The following is an 18,495-nucleotide window of genomic DNA, read 5'->3' on the forward strand; positions in this document are numbered from 1 at the left end:
TATGAGTAGAGAGAATAAGGTGAGAGGAAGAGTTGCCATATATGACAAAAGTTATCACTGTGTAAAAAGCTTAGATACAAAAACGTTTTGTCTAGGGCAACATATAGAAGCATGTGCCTGTCAACTTAAACTGAAGGAGGGCTCTTTTATAATTGTAACAGTATAATTGTATAATTGTAACAGTCCCCTTCAGGAAACTTTCATTTATTCCTGGAAAACTTGGATGCCTCATTGTGCTATCTGTCAGATAGGAGAAATCAAATTATTATTTGTGGGGTTTTCAATGTTGATTCACTGAAAGCGGGTAATGGGAAGAATGACCTGGAAGTATTGCTCGGTTCTTTCAATTTGACATCTGTCATTAATTTTCCTACTCGGGTAGTAAAGGACAGCAGCACATTGATATATAACACTTTCATAGACCAAGATAAGTTTAAAAACATAAATTCTTGTCCTGTTGAGAATGACCTTTCTGATCATGGTGCTCAGCTAGTTATAGTATATGACATAGCTCCATTTAGTAATTCAAAACTACCCTCAAAAGTTGTGTGTTCAATTAATGACTCAACAATTAGAAATTTCAGAGAAAATCTTCAGCACTTAGACTGGGATGAGATGTACAAGGAACCCAATGCTAATTTAAAATGTAACTTATTTCATGATACACTTTTAAGAGAATTTGAAAACTGTTTCCCCAAGAAAGTAGTTAAATCTAATTATAAGAAACCATGCAAAAAACCTTAGCTTACTAAACGAATAAAAATATCTCGTAACCACAAAAGGGAACTGTATCTAACAACAAGAAAGAGTAATGACCCAGAAATAGCCAAATATTATAAAAACTACTGTGCTACATTAAGAAAGGTTATTAAAAAGTCCAGAAGCATCTCCATCATGTCTGAGATTAATACCTCTGATAACAAAATCAAAACAATTTGGAATATTATTACAAGGGAGACAGGGCAACCAAGAGTACAGGATGATGGCATTACCATCAAAGCGAATGGAAACTTGACAAACAACAAGCCAGAAGTCGAAAACATTTTGAATAATCAGTTTTTAAATGTTGTAGAGAAAATAGGATCTAAATGTTCATTAGAAGAAGCAAGGCAGTTAATGGAAGAGGCCTTATCCACACCATCTGATACAACTGGAATTCCACCCACCTCTCATTCTGAAATTAGGAAGATAATAAACTCTCTCAAGAATAAAAGCTCACATGGAATTGATGGCATTTCCAGCAGGATAATAAAAGCTTGTTCCCAAGAGATAAGTGGGATTCTTAGCCACATATGTAATAGCTCTCTGAAGCAGGGTATTTTTCCAGATAGACTGAAGTATGCCATTGCTAAACAACCGCATAAAAAAGCCCAACCTCTCTTCTGACTGCCTTATCCAAAATTCTTGAAAAAGTAATGTATTATAGAGTAGCTTCACACCTTTGTAAAAATAGAGTTTTAACAAATTGTCAGTTAAGTTTCCAGAAAGGTTTTTCAACGGAAAATGCTATGTATACTTTCACTAACGAAATATTAAATGCTCTGAGTAACCAGAAGTTACCTGTTGGAATTTTTTGTGATCTCTCAAAGGCTTTTGATTGTGTAAATCATGGAATACTTATAGGTAAGCTCAAGTACTGTGGTATGAATGGGACAGCACTCAAATGGTTTAAATTATACCTAACTGGAAGAGTGCAGAAAGTTGAAATAAGCAGTTCACATTTTGCCGATGATACAAGTATAGCTATCACACCCAACAGACAAGAATTAACTGGTGAAATTGTAAATGATGTTTTTCAGAAAATCATTAAGTGGTTCTCTACAAATGGGCTCTCATTAAACTTTGACAAAACACAGTACATACAGTTCCACACAGTAAATATAGAATTTGATCAGAAATCGGTAGCTAAGGTAGAATATTCAAAATTTCTAGGTGTATGCATTGATGAGAGGTTGAACTGGAAAAAACACTCTGAAGATCTGCTGAAACGTTTGAGTTCAGCTGCTTATGCTATTAGGGTGTAAATTAGCTTACCACACCTATTTTCATTCTCTGCTTTCGTATGGCGGCATATTCTGGGGTAACTCATCAACGAGTAAAATAGTGTTCATTACACAAAAGCGTGTAATCAGAATAACTGCTGGAGCTCATCCAAGATCATCCTGCAGACACTTATTTAAAGAGCTAAAGATCTTCACTGAAGCCTCACAATATATGTATTCACTTATGAAATTTGTTATTAACAATCCGAACGAATTCAAATAATAGCAGTGTACATGGCTACAACATTAGGAGAAAGGATGGTCTTCACTACTCACGGTTAAATCTAACTTTGGCTCAGAAGGGGGTAAATTATGCTGTCACAAAAGTCTTTGGCCACTTTCCTAATAGCATCAAAAGTCTGACAGATAGTCATACTGCATTTAAAAGGAAATTAAAAGGATTTCTTAATGGCAATGAATTTTTGGATGTAGTTAGTGGGTAATTTCCCCAACCCCACCAAAAAAAAATTTAAGAATATCAAGTGTCATGTAATATTTCGTGTAATGTAATACCTTTTATTAACCTGACAAGTTCCACATCATTATGAAGTGTCGGATTCATGATCTATGAACACGTACTAATCTAATCTCAGTTTCTGTTACAATTCAACTTAATAGACAGGAGATATTCTCACAGTTAGCAACTACACTTTTCCATCACCATCTAGTTGTCCCAATATTTAAAACACAGTGGTGGTTAGCCGATTTGGTTGAAACACACACAGTACATATGCAAGAGTCTCTTGGTGCAAGACATGTCACATTCAATGATTAAGTACTTTGAATTGTGGAAAACAATAACATTGTTTCTGCCAATAAATCTCTGGTTATTAATGTTTTAATATTTCCCAGCATAATACAACCAGATTTTGTGGTTTAATAGTACACATATCACTGGATACACTTAATTTTCAACCTCCAATGAGGTGTCAATGTAGTATATAAGCAAGGAAACAATAATTTCAGTTCAGTGAACTCTAGAGGAAGCCTTGTGCAAATCCTGAATTTTCCAGTCTGCACTGTCATTTGGTGGTATTTCACAAAACGAGCATGGATATTAGTTCACTTGGTTATTGTCATACAGTCAAGGATGATGGTAGACTAATCCCCAACTCATTGCAGACATACTATTGGCATTGTTCTGAATTTAAATCTACATCTGTAATCATTTGGCATCAGTACTTGTCAACTCTAATTGATGACGCACACTGGCTTCTACTTTCCAGAGTATGTGTAACAAACAATGTAATGGCTGCTCCATTGGAAGGAAAGGAAGTTGGGCATGTACAGGAAATCAAGTAGATGTTAAAGGAATATTTTGAAGAGTTACAAAAACCCCATGGGAAATATGGAAGAGGAAAATGAGTGGGGATGCTGAGGATGAAATGGAATCAACCTGGACAGAAGACCACAAAAAGAGGAATAGTGCACAAACTGCATGGAGGGGGGAGAGGGAGGGGGAGGAGGGGGGAGATGGAGGGGGAGGAGGGGCGAGATGGAGGGGGAGGAGGGGGGAGAGAGGGGGAAGGAGGGGGAGAGAGGGGGGAGGAGGGGGGAGAGAGGTGGAGGAGAGAGGGGGAGGAGGGGGGAGAGAGGGGGAGGAGAGAGGGGGAGAGGGGGGAGGGGGAGGAGTGAGGGGGAGGGGGAGAGGTTGAGGAAACCGGAAGACTAGAAAAGAGGAATCAGGGTGCCAATTTTTAACTCTTTAATTGATCTTAATCACTGTTTATTACTTTATTTAGTACCAACAATTGATTATAGTGGTAATAATGTATTCACAATAGTTTCTCTGTTAAGCATGAATTTCTAAGGCAGAGGGATTCAGATATTAGTGAACAAGTGAGTAATGGTGTGAATATTTACTGTTGGGCTTGGAGACACACTTCTTCAGAACTAGTTGCATGTTCTACTTACATCTGTCACCTGTGGATTTACTCTTCTATCTTCAGATACAAGTGACAGTAAGTTAAATTCGCAGTTAACACTTCCTGTGTTATAAAGTGAAAATCTATAAAAAATAGTTTGTAAGCAAATTTACAGTTACTTTACTTCTGTGTCATGAATTCCATTCACAGTTACATTCAATTTGTATGATTGCATACTGTGAAATCTTCTTTTAATGATGAATGAACACTGTAGATAATACTGTTTTACAAATTATCCTGAAACTCATAGCTACTGAGATACTATAGATACCTAAGAATAGTGTTCCAAAGGAGTGGGTACAAAGGTCAAATGAATGGGTGATGTAGTCAAAATCACGAGCACCTGAGAAAGGGCTGAGACAGACAAAGAAGATAAGCCCAAAATGGCTTACCTGCCTTGTGCTGGCCCAATAAACATCCAGAAAGATCAGTGGACTCCTGCAGAAACATGGCAGCTAGTGTACTTAGCTCCTTCAACTAAGATAAAAAAGTATCCTTCTTAATGTTTAAGACAATCTAGGTCTCCAACAGTCAGGTGTATACCACATTCCAAGTGAATGTGGCAGGTCTTATGTGGGGTAGGCTATCAGCACAGTCAGGAAGAGGCGCAAGGAACATTGGTGACTAAATCCACCGTGCAAATCACCTGTCCCTCAGCACTGTCTTTAATATAATCATAAAGTAAAGTATGGTGAAACCAGTACTGTGGTGCAAACGTGAAGATTCTGGGACAGCATATATATAAGGAGTCTATTGAAACAAAGGTGTCAAAAGACCTAATAAACAGGGATGGTGGTTTCAATTGAAATAATACTTGGTGCCCAGAATTCAATTTACTAAAAACTTGTCAGCCATCACACCCACGAGGGGCGAAAAATATTAACAGAATTTTCATTTCAAGGAACATCAGTGGGAGCTCTTTTTCAGAGTCCACCAAGAGAGCATCGAAGGGTGTAAGGAACCTAACTCTAATACAAATAGCGGCATGAGACCAACAACTGTTCACAGTCCGGTTGCAATCCAGGCAGCAAGTACACGCAACAGCAAAACTCGCAGTACCTGAAGGAAACAGCTGGGTCGGTTGTTGAAAATCAATGCATAAAATGGAAACAACAATTCTGGAAACACCTGGAAACAAATTATTAAAATAAATTTCAACGGTGTTATCTAAGTTCTGAAAACGTAAGATGAAAATAGGATGGGGCCAAATTTGGACTATATGGAAGATGACCGACGACAGTGAATTCAAGGTATCTTACTGTTGAAGATGTAACTGTACTCTTGTGTTGTCTGGTGCTGTCATGCTGAAAGAGAGAGTGCTCTGTGTGTGGACAAACTCTTCAAATTTGAAACACTATTACAATATGCTGAGTCTCAAGTAGCGTCATAGTTGTGTTACACACTGCAATGTTACATGTGACAATTTGGAACCCACTAATGGCAGAGGAAGCAAATATACAGACCTGAGGAATAAAGATTTAGAATGTTAATAATGTCTGTTTTATTTAAAAATCTTTAAGAGTTTTCGCATATAAAAATTGGAGCATTTACTTTTCAACATACCTCCCTCTTAACTTATTTTTGGTTTGTTTTTATACCTGAAGTGATCATACCGACATTCATGAATATTTCTTTTAAATCAATAATAATGACTTCAGAAGTGTCATGGTTCCATGGCAGATAAAGGTCTGGCTGACTGTATAATGAAATGCTGAGAATAGATTATAAAAGAGCATCCAGAATACTCAGAATTTTGACGAGACTAATGTAGATGATGTAGCTGCTATTTCTAGTTTCACACATTACTACAGTAACTGAAGGTAGCCTGGGTAACACAGTGTCAAGTGGACCAGTGGGTGAACATCTAGTACAGATGCAGCTGGTAAGGAGACTGTTTATGAAGCATTTTATGCTGATACTGAAGTGGGTGCACATGTGGATTTATATGCATGGTCTAAAGTTGGTTGTAAACCCCAATCCTCTGGTAAATATCTTTAACATGAGGGCATATGTTTACAAACTGAAGTTGACAGTGCTCATTTCCTGCAGAACTGAGCAAATTTTTCAGCATAGATTTTGCCCTCCTAATTCATTGGTCTGGATATTTATCCCCCGAAAACTAATGGTGTGGTTAGCCAACACATAAGAAATTGGGCAGTTTTATTGATTACTATTTGCAAAGAGCACATAATAACATGTTTTTCATTGTTATGCTGTATAAAATATTTTGTTATGTAAAGGGTTAGAAAGTGTTGCAGAACTATGTCTAGAGAGTTACTTTGATGTGTCAGCCTGCAAAAGTATTTGGGAAACTAAAACAGTACAGAACATATAGGAGAAGGAAGAAGAAAAATGCATTAAGAACAAGAAGGTCAACAGTGGCTCTAATTTTTTGTGTAAGGCAGATTCATTAGAAACACTACTAGCATGGTAAGGATTCAGTAACAGTGTTCCTGCACAATGAGATGGCATATGATAGTGTGAAAAGAAGGCAAATTTGAAAACCCTTTAGAAAAAAATGGGACAATGGTAACGACTGAAAACTTTTAACGTGTCATGAACTACTGTCTATGCCGAATCTCAAGATACTCAATGGAAAGAGGTGATCATCATTATTGTCATCATCATCATCATCATCAATCCTTTAACTACTTTTAACAAACATATCCGCACTGTATCTGTACATGACGAGTGCTAAAACTAAACAAAAACTATATCTGAACACACCTTGGAAGGCCCAGTGGTGCTGCTCTGTGTCATCCTCAGCCAAATGGCGTCACTGGATGTGGATTAGGAGGGGCATGTGACCAGGACACTGCTCTCCCAGCTGTTGCCAGTTTTTTTTTGTGACCAGAGCCATTATTTCTCAATCAAGCAGCATCTCAATTGACCTCACAAGGACTGCGCACAGCCCACATATGATCTGCGATAGTCACATTCATATTTAGTCATTGAGAATCAGCACACTATGACTTCTACAAAAGACACGTTTCCCACTTGGAGGGGTACTGCAGGTCGAGTGTGCTACTGTGCCATCTGTTGATGTGGAATGACACAATGGGACCACACTTATACCGACATCAGCAATTTCATCCAAATTTGTGGTATACAATGGGCTTAGCCAGAAATTAAAGTAACAGAAGTGGGAGCTCCTTACAACCAAGCATTTAGGGAAAAAAATAGCATTTTTGGTGCATGTCAAATGACAAGCCTTTTTTTTTTATGCATTCAGTTTTTGTGTTATGTACACTGCAAATAAACTGAAGCAGTTATGTATAATAGTGCTTCCCCGTTTTTACAAAGAATGTCACTTGAGCATGTGTACTGTACAACAATAAACATATCTAATCTTATAAACAAATTTATCGCTTATGCCTTAAAATTGCTTGAGCATGTGTACTGTACAACAATAAACATATCTAATCTTATAAACAAATTTATCGCTTATGCCTTAAAATTGCTTCCTGAAAATTTATATACGATACCAAATTTCCCTTTACCATTCCTTTCTTTTTCATGCCTTTGATGAAAAAATATATAAATACATTATTTTAGTTTATTTGTAGCATAAATGACACCTATGACCCTCTGTTCACTGTTCTATGCTCTTTCCACTGCACCAACCATTGTCTGGTAACTACAGTTACAAAAATGGACGATGTATTGCCCAATCCATGCCAAAAATGCTACTTTTTTTCTAAATGCATGGTCATCTGATCTCCCACCTCTGTCACTTTTATTTTTGGCCAAGCCATGCATGATGTAGGTTTTAGCTTCCTACTTAGACAATGAATGAACATCATTTAGTTCAAATATGATGGACATATGGGAATTATGGGCAAAGTTTGCAATGATTGTGAATTGTGCTTTGAAAAAGTCTTTGCCACGTAAGTGTATTGAGGGTGGAAAAGACTCAACGCTGTTTAACAACAGAATACTGCAAATGCTAAGGAGGGTGAGATTGTTACATTCTCTGTTCAAAAAATTTTACAGAAATTTCAACAGGTAAAAGTTAGTGCAAGTTTGTGTACTATCAAAAGATAGATGTGTGAAGCAGACAACTTCCACTGTCATGCGTTAATGAAACACTTTGATAAGAACCTGAAAAAATTCTGGTCCTGCATAAAATCACTTAAGTAGGTCACAGGATTCTATGCAGCCACTTGTTGACCAGTCTAGTGTGGCAATAAAAGACAGCAAAAGGACGGCAAAAGTTTTAAATTTCACATTTAAGAATGTCATTCACACAGGAGAATCGTACAGACATATCATAATTTGATAATTGCGCAGCCTCCAATATGGAGCGCGTAAAAATATGCATTCCTGTTATTGAGAAGCAACTGAGAAAATTGAAAACAACTACGTCACCAGCTCTAGACGGAATCCCAATTTGGTTTTACACAGGGCCTATTTGGCTTGCTTAGCTTCTATTTATCACGAGTCTCTTTCCCAGTGCAAAATCCCAAGTGACTAGGAAAAAAACCTCACATGAATCATGTGTTAAAGAAGGGAAAAGAATGGACCCGCAAAATTACAGATCAACAGTCTTAACACTGGTTTGTTGCAGAACTCTTGAGCTCTTGAGCATATTCTACATTCAAATATAATATATTTTGTTGAGGCATGAAAGATTCTGTCGACAATTCAGCAAGGATTTAGAAATCATCACTTCTGTGAAATTCTGCTTGCTATCTTCAAACATATCCTCCAAAGCACAAACAAAGGGCAGCAGGCAAATTCCATATTGCTACATTCCCAGAAAGCGTTTGACACAGTGCCCCATTGCTGTCTTAACAAAGGTTCAAGCACAAGGAATAGGTTTCCAGATAAGTGAAGGGCTTGATGACTTTTTATCCAGTACATTGCCCTGGATGGCAAGTGTTCATCAGAGAGAAGGGTACTGCCAGGAACGCCACAGAAAAATGGGACAGGACTGTTTGACACAGTGCCCCATTGCTGTCTTAACAAAGGTTCAAGCACAAGGAATAGGTTTCCAGATAAGTGAATGGCTTGATGACTTTTTATCCAGTACATTGCCCTGGATGGCAAGTGTTCATCAGAGAGAAGGGTACTGCCAGGAACGCCACAGAAAAATGGGACAGGACTGCTCCTATTCTCTATTATATGGCAACAATCTGACAGATAAGGTGGGCAGCAATATGCATCTGTTTGCTGATGATGCTGTAGTGCACAGGGAAAATGTAGTTGTTGAATGACTGATGGAGGAAACAAGATGACAGACAGAACTTCTATTTCTTGTGAAGGAAGACTCTGAAACAATTCAGAGGCATGCTTCTGGATTCATGATCAGTAGGTTTGATAAACATATGAGCACTACAGAGAAGCTTCATGAACTCAAATGGGAATCCCTGCAGAGCATACAACATTCTTTTCATGAAAAAATATTGAGAAGATTTAGAAAACCAGCATTCGAATGATTCTACGAAGGAGTACCCAAAAGAAAATGAACTAATTTTTTGGTAGGCAGTGTGTTTTTAGTACTGCATTTTCCGCTAGGAGCACATAGTGCAAACATTCCAGTGCCAGTAAGCTGAGTGCCGTTGATGAAGGAGGTCAGGACTATGTTCGGCAAAGTCTGTAGGAATAACTGTATTGTGTGACTGTCATTTTTGCAATTGCCGATTTTAGTCAACAGTGTGTAGCAATGATATTCTGCTTTTTGCTTTTAAAAAAAGGGGAACAGAAACTCTTGAAATGTTAAGAACATGGTACAAGGGTGATGCTATGAGGAAACTCAAGTGTTTGAGCAGTTTTCCCCGTTTCAAAAATGATAAAATGTCAATTGATGACATACCATGTTCTGGTCATCCTTCCATGGTCTGAACCCCTGAAAATGCTGAAAACATTCTTGCAATCATCAATGAAGATCAACGATTGATGACTGAAAAAACTGTGGAGCTGTCGGAAGTGACTGAGTTCAGTGCAGTGAATTGTGACGAAGATTTGGAAATGGAAAGGGTGGCTGCCAAAGTGATGCCACGACAGCTGACTGCTGAACAAAAACGAGGTCATATGGAAGCTTATTGTGCTCTGAAAGAAGAGTCCAGAAATGATCCAAACTTTTTTCAAAAATTGCAACAGATGATGAAGTTTGATGCTACACTTACAATCCTGCATCAATGCAACAATCAAGCCAATGAAAGAGTTCAAGTTTACCTCACCCCAGGAAAGCTCGTCAAGTGAAATAAAAAAAAAAAATATTAAGACTATACTGATTTGCTTTTCCATGTGAGAGGAGTTATGCTTTAAGAGTTTGTTCTGCAGGGTCAGGCAGTTAACCAGACTTTCTGCTTGGAAATTTTGGAAAGATTTTGCAACAGGGTGTGTTAGAAGCAGCATGATCTGGGCCAGTCTGGTGACTGGTTTTTCCATCATGACAATGCCCCTGCTCACACAACCTCGTCTATACAACAATTCTTGACCACCATGGTACACACCCTGTACTCGCCTGATGTTGCCCCGTGCGACCTACTTTTCTTTTTATTCCCCCCCCCCCCTTCTTCTCAGAATGAAGACAAACATGAAAGGAAAGCTTCTTGCTGATGTCCCACTACTGCCAACGTACATTTCACATAAGAAGCACACAGTTAAGAGAAATTAGCACTCATACAGAGGCATGGACAATTTGCTTTTCCTCTCATTCCACTTGCCAGTGGAACAGGAAAGGAAATGCCTAGCAGCATATGGTGGCTTGCAGAGTATGTACCGTACGTCGGTGTAGTGGAGGAATGCCATACAGACAAGTTTTCAATAACTGATGGATGTGCACACTTCATCTACTAGTAGTAGTAGTAGTAGTAGTAGCAGCAGCAGCGTGTTGGTGGTGGTAGTACAATTATTTACTGGGGTAATATTCAGGACAGGATCAAAAATTACTCTCCATACTTAAATACAGTTTTTGCTAATACTAATTCTTTTAGTGATGCATCTTTTTTTCCTTTTATATTCGAAGCAACACTGGGTGAAGAGAGAGATTTTCTCTTCATCTGGATCTGTTAGGGGGAAAGGAAGAAGAAGGGGTGACGGGGAGTGGGGGGGGGGGGGGGGTGAGAGGGGGGGGGAGGGAGGGAGAGAGAGAGAGAGAGAGAGAGAGAGAGAGAGAGAGAGAGAGTCTTAAACTATATATTGTGTCATTGGTGCCTGGAGCCATTGTCATTTTCAATGAAACCTTTCTCAGTATGTGACCCTCGTTATGTACACTGATAATTTGGCCACTGGCGGAAGTGGCAAAACATTGATCTATGCAGAGTGTCGCAAGATGAATGGTCAATATTTAGGGATACGACAAGAACAATCATTCCAAAAGAAAAAAAAAAAAGGCCTAGTAAACATGGGTTCTAAAATGCATACTGTAAGATCTATGAGCACTTTTTCCATCTTCACTACACTGAAACATATCTCTTCTACTGTAGAAGTGCTCATAGCTGTGAGAGGTATGTCTTTTAGAGCCCATGTTTACTAACCTTTTTTTGGTTCAAATGATAATTCCTGCGATATCTACTGAATATTCCCCCTGGAACACCCTGTATAACACTGTCAATAAGTAGTCAAATATGGAGGAAGTGTTACTCAATAAATTTATTACCAAACAACTTACTACTCCTGAGATTCAGAGGGGTGAAGGGGCAAATCGCTTGTGTTTTTGTTAACTTTGCTGCTCGATCAGAATGTTTTTTAATCTGTATATGTTCAAATAAATTATGTATTTTCTATTTATTGTGATTTAAAATACTATTAAGTTTACATAATGTGCTGAGAGAATACAACAGACCACAGTAAAAATTAGAAAAAAATGAAACATGGAAATGAATTAACTTTCTTTAAAAGAAGATAATGAACTCATCAAATATAGTACCAAAACTGCTGGCCTTTGCGGATAACTTTCTGCCAGAAGCAGAAAATTTATGTTTGAACATTTCACTCGTAGTTACACTAAATTTTGTACGAAGTTTTCAATTTTATCAATTCTCTTAAGGGGAGCCGGAGGTGCCTATGCTGCCCATGTTAAAATCAGTAAGTTTGAGGAACATTTATGAATAAACTACCAAATAGAAAAATTTGAATTTTTTTTACATATAGAGTGGTTTAGTATTGCAGTTATGACAGAGGGATTTTGGAGTATCTTTTCTAGTTTCCTTCCAATTATTTTTTTTATTAATGACCCAAATTTTTTTACAAATAATTGCTTTATAATTAAACTGAAATGAAACTACTGAACATATTGCCAAATGGCTGTGTTACAATGTAAGTTTGACCACTAGGAGTGCTGTATAAAAATTTCATCTCTCTAGCTTGAGTGGATTTTGAGAAAATGTTCCTTATATTCGAAAAATTCTAATTTACAGGAAATGGCTATCAAAGTTTCTCAATACATTCCTGCATTATAGGATGGATTATCAGGGTCTTCTTCTTCATCCTCCAAAAGCTTCCTCTTCTGTCTTCTTTTCTGGCCTGTTGTTCCATCATACTTCATATGCCTTTCTCTTCTTTCTGCTCCTCTTATCCTTTCTCTGTCAATATTTCTTAGTGCTCGTACAGTGTTCACCCCAGCTGTAAATCCTAATGCCTTCAGAACTTCACACTTCACACTGTTCCCTTGGTTGTAGGTTGCTATTGCATCATAAATGCCAAAGCGCAGTGTTTTTATGCTTACAAACACCCTTTTAGGAATCACTTTCCAAATCAAATTGTTTACGCTCTCATTAGGATTCCGCGTCTTTCCGTGTAGACATTTGTGTAACAATTCTGGCTGTGCTAAGTCATGAAAAATTGGTTTTATTGCATTTATCACAGCTGCTGGCAAACCATGTTTGTGATCACAGTCCTTTTTTGCATTATATTTGCACCAGGAATCTTTTGGGCACAGGCTGTGTTGAGGGTATTCATTGGAAGAGGCCGTATGAAGGAACAATGCCCACACTGCTTTTCGCATGTCACTAACATTACTAGTATTTTGCCTTATAGCATACCCATAGTATCTCTGTAGACATTCAATCACCTCATCAGTAAGCCTGCCTCTCCCTCCTATTGTCTTTCCATCACTGAGCTTACTTGAACCCAAAGTTTGTTTGAGCCTTCGAAGCCGTGCACCCACATGCTTTTGCACATGCCCAATGCATTCCAACTTTTCAACTACAAATTCATTTCCATATGGTTTCAGTTCCTCTATAGTCTTGAAACCTTTGGAGTCACCATCCCCAAGGTAGTATTTGTACCTAACGTTGTATCTGGGAACTGAACGTTCAAAAATTTGTTTCACTCCATCCACTTCCATTGCTCCACTTGATCCACTAAAATTTGCCTCACAGGTTCCACTGTGCTCTCCTTTGATTTTATTTTTGCACCTACAATGTTTTGATAATATTGCAACATCTATCACTTTTGCACTATCACCACAAGTAGCAGTTACAACCCCATTCAGGGATTTATGACCCCTCTTTCGCCAGGAACCATCTAATGCCACTACCAAATCCCTAGAACCACCGTTCATTTCTACAGATTCCTCCACTGCTTCCTTCATGGTTTCCAAAGCTACATCTTCAACAGAGGATCCTACCAGTTCACAGTAGTACGCAAATTTGCTTGGAGGCGATGGCAAGTTCATAATACCATAAAACAGTTTACCAGCAGCAGACCCTTTTCCAATGGATCGAACACCATACACAAGTCGAACATTCACATCAAACACTCTAGATCGTCCATTTTCACCAAATAGACTGGCATGTGAATTGTAGAAAGTCACTTGATACTTGCCACATGCACAGATTATCTTCATCTCACAAGCTAAACCAAAGTGCTTTGTTATCTCTAGTCCCACTCCTACACTTGAACACATTTTGCACAGAACACTTTCTTTCAGCACAGAAGATAATAATCCAATATTCAGTACTTCATTAATATCATCACTGTCACTAACATATTCACGAAATCTGTCACTTCCACTAGTCAGATTCTTGCTAGAAGATGTCACAGGGCTTTGGCCGGCCATGTGTTGCTTAGCAGAAGAATGCACTCTTTCAGTAATCGTAGTCTCGCAACTTGGTATTAGTGTTAATTTTCTTTTCCCTATGTTCTTCCTCTTCTTATACACACGGTTACTAAAACGTGGCATCGTAACCAGAACAACACTTTACACAAGAAGTATAATACTACCAACAACAGGTGCAACACTGAACTAATTCGAAAGGGTAAACAGCAAAGAGACGATGTTCCGCGCTCTTAGCGCTTCATTTGTCACAGAAAACAATGTAGCCAACCCTTGCACACTCGCTGTATGCGTAACATAAGGCGCTGTATGCGTAACAGGCCGAGAAAATCCCAAGCAGTTCACCAGGAAGTCACGAGAGGGTGTTAGATGCATTCAGCGGCCGCCCATTTCCTCTGCAGGCGTGGGGGAAAATGGTAACTCCACTTCTAGGCCGAGTAGAACAATAATTCAAAGTTTACATTAAAGAGGAATGTTCCAATTAATTTTCGGTAGCAAAAAAAAAAAAAAAAAAATCGTAATTTTTTGGTTTTGACCACCTCCGGCTCCCCTTAAACATTCACGGTATCATGATGAAATCAATAGTATAGTAATGTGTTGCTCAGCTAAATTTAGCATATTATGGGTTACTTAAGTAACGTATCTTTCCACAGTGGTACTTTTCCACACTGAATTTAACATGCTATTGTCAAACATTTCACAAAAAAGGAGAAAATATTACTCAGTAAATTAGTCATCCATCTCATTACTGTCAGCTTTCGAAAAATTTTTGAGAAAATTCTGTACAATAGATTTTATAAACACTCAATAGTGCCAGTAACGAGCAGTTTGGGTTTCAAAAATGACAGTCAACTGACAGATGATATATTAGAGTCAACAAACCAGAAGTTATAGCTCCTAGCGTTATTTTGTGACTTGATTAATTGTGTGAGTCATGCTAACAAGAAAACATTAAAATATTACGGAATAACAGACAACAAATTCATACTTTACATAACAAGTGACTGTCAGAAAGCAAAGTATATCAGTTCCAAGTCGATTGGTAAACAACAGGCATTCAAAATCTGAAGTAATCAGCCACAATGTACCACATGGCTCTATTTTGGGTCCTCTGTGGTTTTTAAGATACACAAATGGCCTCCCAACTGTAGCTTCAGAACATGGAATTTTTTTCCTTTTGCAGATAGTAGAAGTATAGCAATACAAAGAAGTACCAGTCCCCTTATTGGAAATGCACATAATGAAAAATTCGAAATCATCAACAGATGGTTCAACGCACATAGGTCATCACTCAATTTTGACAAGACTCATTACACACAGTTCATAGAATGCTACAAGCACAGAAGTTGTCATCTAAAACAATGAAATACGATATGTAGACAAAAGTTTTTCATACTACATATGTATCACAACCTTAATGGGAAAACCCACAGCTTAGAATTAATTGCCTAATTTCAGCCATGTTTGCAGTACTCACCATTACTACTATAGGTGATTTAAAAATGAAGGAATTATTTTTTATTGCCTACTTCCATTCACTCATGAGTTACAGGATCATTTTTCTGGTAAACTGAAAATCCAGATACAGTATTTTAAGAATACAGGAGTGTGCTGTAAGAATTACATTTGGTATTAAAACGTACCACAGAGATTTCTTGAAAAAATTTGCATTTTGACACCTACAGCAAAATATTTATATTTATTAACCTCCACTCTTTACTAATATTTTTCTTTCCTTAAAAATTAGTAAAAAGTGTGAATATAGCTTTAAGGACAAAAACAATGTCTCCAAAGACTTTGAGGACCCAAGTGACTCAGAAATGTGGGTACACGTGTATTGAAAAACCTGCCAGGGCACATGGTTATATAAGAACATTCTGTTCAGCAGTTCCTTTTATTCCATGGTGGAGTTTCTTCATAGGAACTCTTGCTTATACATTTTTAGGTTATTTTATAATTAGCACTGTAATACAATAATTTTTCATAGTACAGCATTTAAATTAAACTGAATTCACCTGTCTGACTTCTTTCCACATCACAGAGAGATCCAAAGGAGCCACCTGTGATGTAATGTGTACACTTCTGAGCATAGTTACTGTGATAAGAGAACAATTTCTGTGACAGTCACTCAACTAAGAACATGTAGCTCTTTCTTTTTGCCGTCACCACAAAATATACGGGTGCCAACATTAACTCAAAGGTCAAAAGCTCATTGATAGTGCGCACAGACTAACACATTCCTAAGCATTGCAACAGTAGTAAGACATTTCACAAGACAATTGGTTTTACCTTCAGACTGAGCAACTGAGACGTTGTCGCCATCTCCAGGAGAAGGCGTACAGTGACGATCCTGTGAAAGATGTAAGAGGCAATCAATGTAAAATTGTTATTGGACAATCTAAAGGGAAAAAAATTGCTGTAAAGGGGACACACACAACCGATGCACTCACATTGGCAACAGATTAAAATAACAACAACAACCAAATGTAAATGGCTGCACAAAAGCCTGCTGCTTTAGAAGCCCAAGTTGTGTGTGTGTGTATATGTGTGTGTGTGTGTGTGTGTGTGTGTGTAACAACTACACCAAAACACATCATCAGCAGGAGAGATATAACTAAAATGTCTTAACCTTGGTGTGTTTTTTCTTAAAACTTTGAACTATCAGTTTCCCCTAGAAAAATACAATAATAATTAGTACTTCAGTCGCTGACAACTTAATATTTTATGAAAGACACTACACCTGATGTTGAAAAGTACATTCAAAAAGCATTAAAAATTATTCGAAAGAGATCTATGTGATATGATCCATAAAATACATAAGAATGAAAGTAAAATATTGTGAAATTGCAGATACATAGTTTCAGGTGATCAACTTAAATAAAATGAAAGTGATGAATAAACTATTGCATTCAACATTTGTATTTTTTAATTATGGCATTTTGGTTACACAAGTAGATTCGATTAGAATTTTCTTATTTTACAGGCAATGTTCCATTATGAAATATTTTTGAAGAGATGCAGATCCAGGTAATTCAAGTGACAATTATTTAAGGAACTGGAATGAGATATGATTTCAAATTTTAAATGAATGTACAGAACATGCTTGTGAAATATGATAACTGGAACTAAATCAGTTGCCAAGACTGATTGCTATATGGATGAAAGCCCCCTCAGATGGCTGATTGACAATGAGGAACAACAAGAAAACTAGTGACAGGCTGCATCAATTTTATGATAGCAGTTCTTCATAGTATCAATCAATAGTAACACAAGGCACACCAATCACTGCTTAATTGAAGCTGACGTCATTAGTGATGAAATATTACAGTGAATTAGGATGAAACTGCGGGGAAGTTTGTGAATGATTTTGAATGGCCACGTGAGTCAGTACAGGCCTCTACACAGAAAAACCTTGAAGCCTGACAGCACTACAAGATCACTTCACAGTAACCATACTGTATTTTAAAAAATAAGACAGTTTTTGAAATTTAAAACTGTATAAGCTACCTTTAAAACAGATTTAAACTTTACTTGTGCCCTGTTGCCATTTCATAGTTATCATCCCTATAAAAGGCATAGATAGACTCCTGGATGGATGCCAAAGAAGTGTGTCGAGGGTAGCACTGGTTGATAGTTTTCAGACTGCTGAAGAAGACAATGCATAAAAGAAAAGACTTCCCAGGGCATGAACGGAGATACTGAAGTGCACAAGAAATGGCCACCAGCTCTGCAGTGAAATGCTGTTCAATATGGCCACCATGAACGTAGGCAAAGCCAACGCGACGATCAGCCATCGAGCCGTCGGTGTAAACCAATTCAGAGCCCCAGCACACGTCAAGAATCGAGAGGAAGTGACAGCAGAGAGCTGTAGGGTTAATGGAGTCCTTAGGGGCATGTGAAAGGTCCAGACAAAGCTGCGGCTGAGGCGTATGTGAATGGACCGCAAGTAGAGGATGGTAAAGGGAAGGACTCCAGTTTGAAGAGAAGAGAGCACACGCGAACCACAATCGTTAGCCCCAAACTGGGCCGCCGACGCGGGATATGGACTGCTGTGGGCGGGAAAAGGAGACGGTAATTTGGATGCATAGGGGAACTATGAATGTGTGCTGCGTTACTGGCGAGCAGTTGCGCACATCTGATCTGCAGTGGAGGGACCCCAGCCTCCACCAGTACGCTGGTGACTGGACTTGTCCTAAAAGCTCCTGTCACTAGTCCAACCCTGCAGTGGTGCACAGGGTCAAGTAAATGCAACACTGAGGGTGCTGCCAAACCACAAACCACAATCCCATAGTCAATTCGGGATTGGACAAGGGCTCTGTAGAGCCGCAGTAGTGTAGAGTGATCTGCACCCCAATTGGTGTTGCTCAGGCAACGGAGGGCATTGAGGTGCTGCCAGCACTTCTGCTTAAGCTGATGAAGATGAGGAAGCCAAGTCAATCAAGCGTCGAAAACCAGTCCTAAGAATCGATAGGTCTCCGCTACAGTGAGTGAATCGTCATTAAGGTAAAGTTCTGGTTCCAGA

The 18,495-nt window shown here is 38.3% G+C and overlaps 1 protein-coding gene across 1 annotated transcript in view; it reads right to left on the reverse strand.

The window, feature by feature from the left end:
- The window catches only part of LOC124605114 (platelet binding protein GspB-like), a 298,012-nt gene that overhangs the window by 26,275 nt on the left and 253,242 nt on the right, over positions 1 to 18,495 (reverse strand). The window contains exon 28 of the mRNA XM_047136572.1: positions 16,263 to 16,323. Coding sequence (XP_046992528.1) covers positions 16,263 to 16,323 — 61 coding nt within the window. The remainder of the gene's footprint in view (positions 1 to 16,262; positions 16,324 to 18,495) is intronic.

The sequence above is a fragment of the Schistocerca americana genome, chromosome 3 (genome assembly GCF_021461395.2).
Source record: "Schistocerca americana isolate TAMUIC-IGC-003095 chromosome 3, iqSchAmer2.1, whole genome shotgun sequence".
Classification (NCBI taxonomy): Eukaryota; Metazoa; Arthropoda; class Insecta; order Orthoptera; family Acrididae; genus Schistocerca; species Schistocerca americana.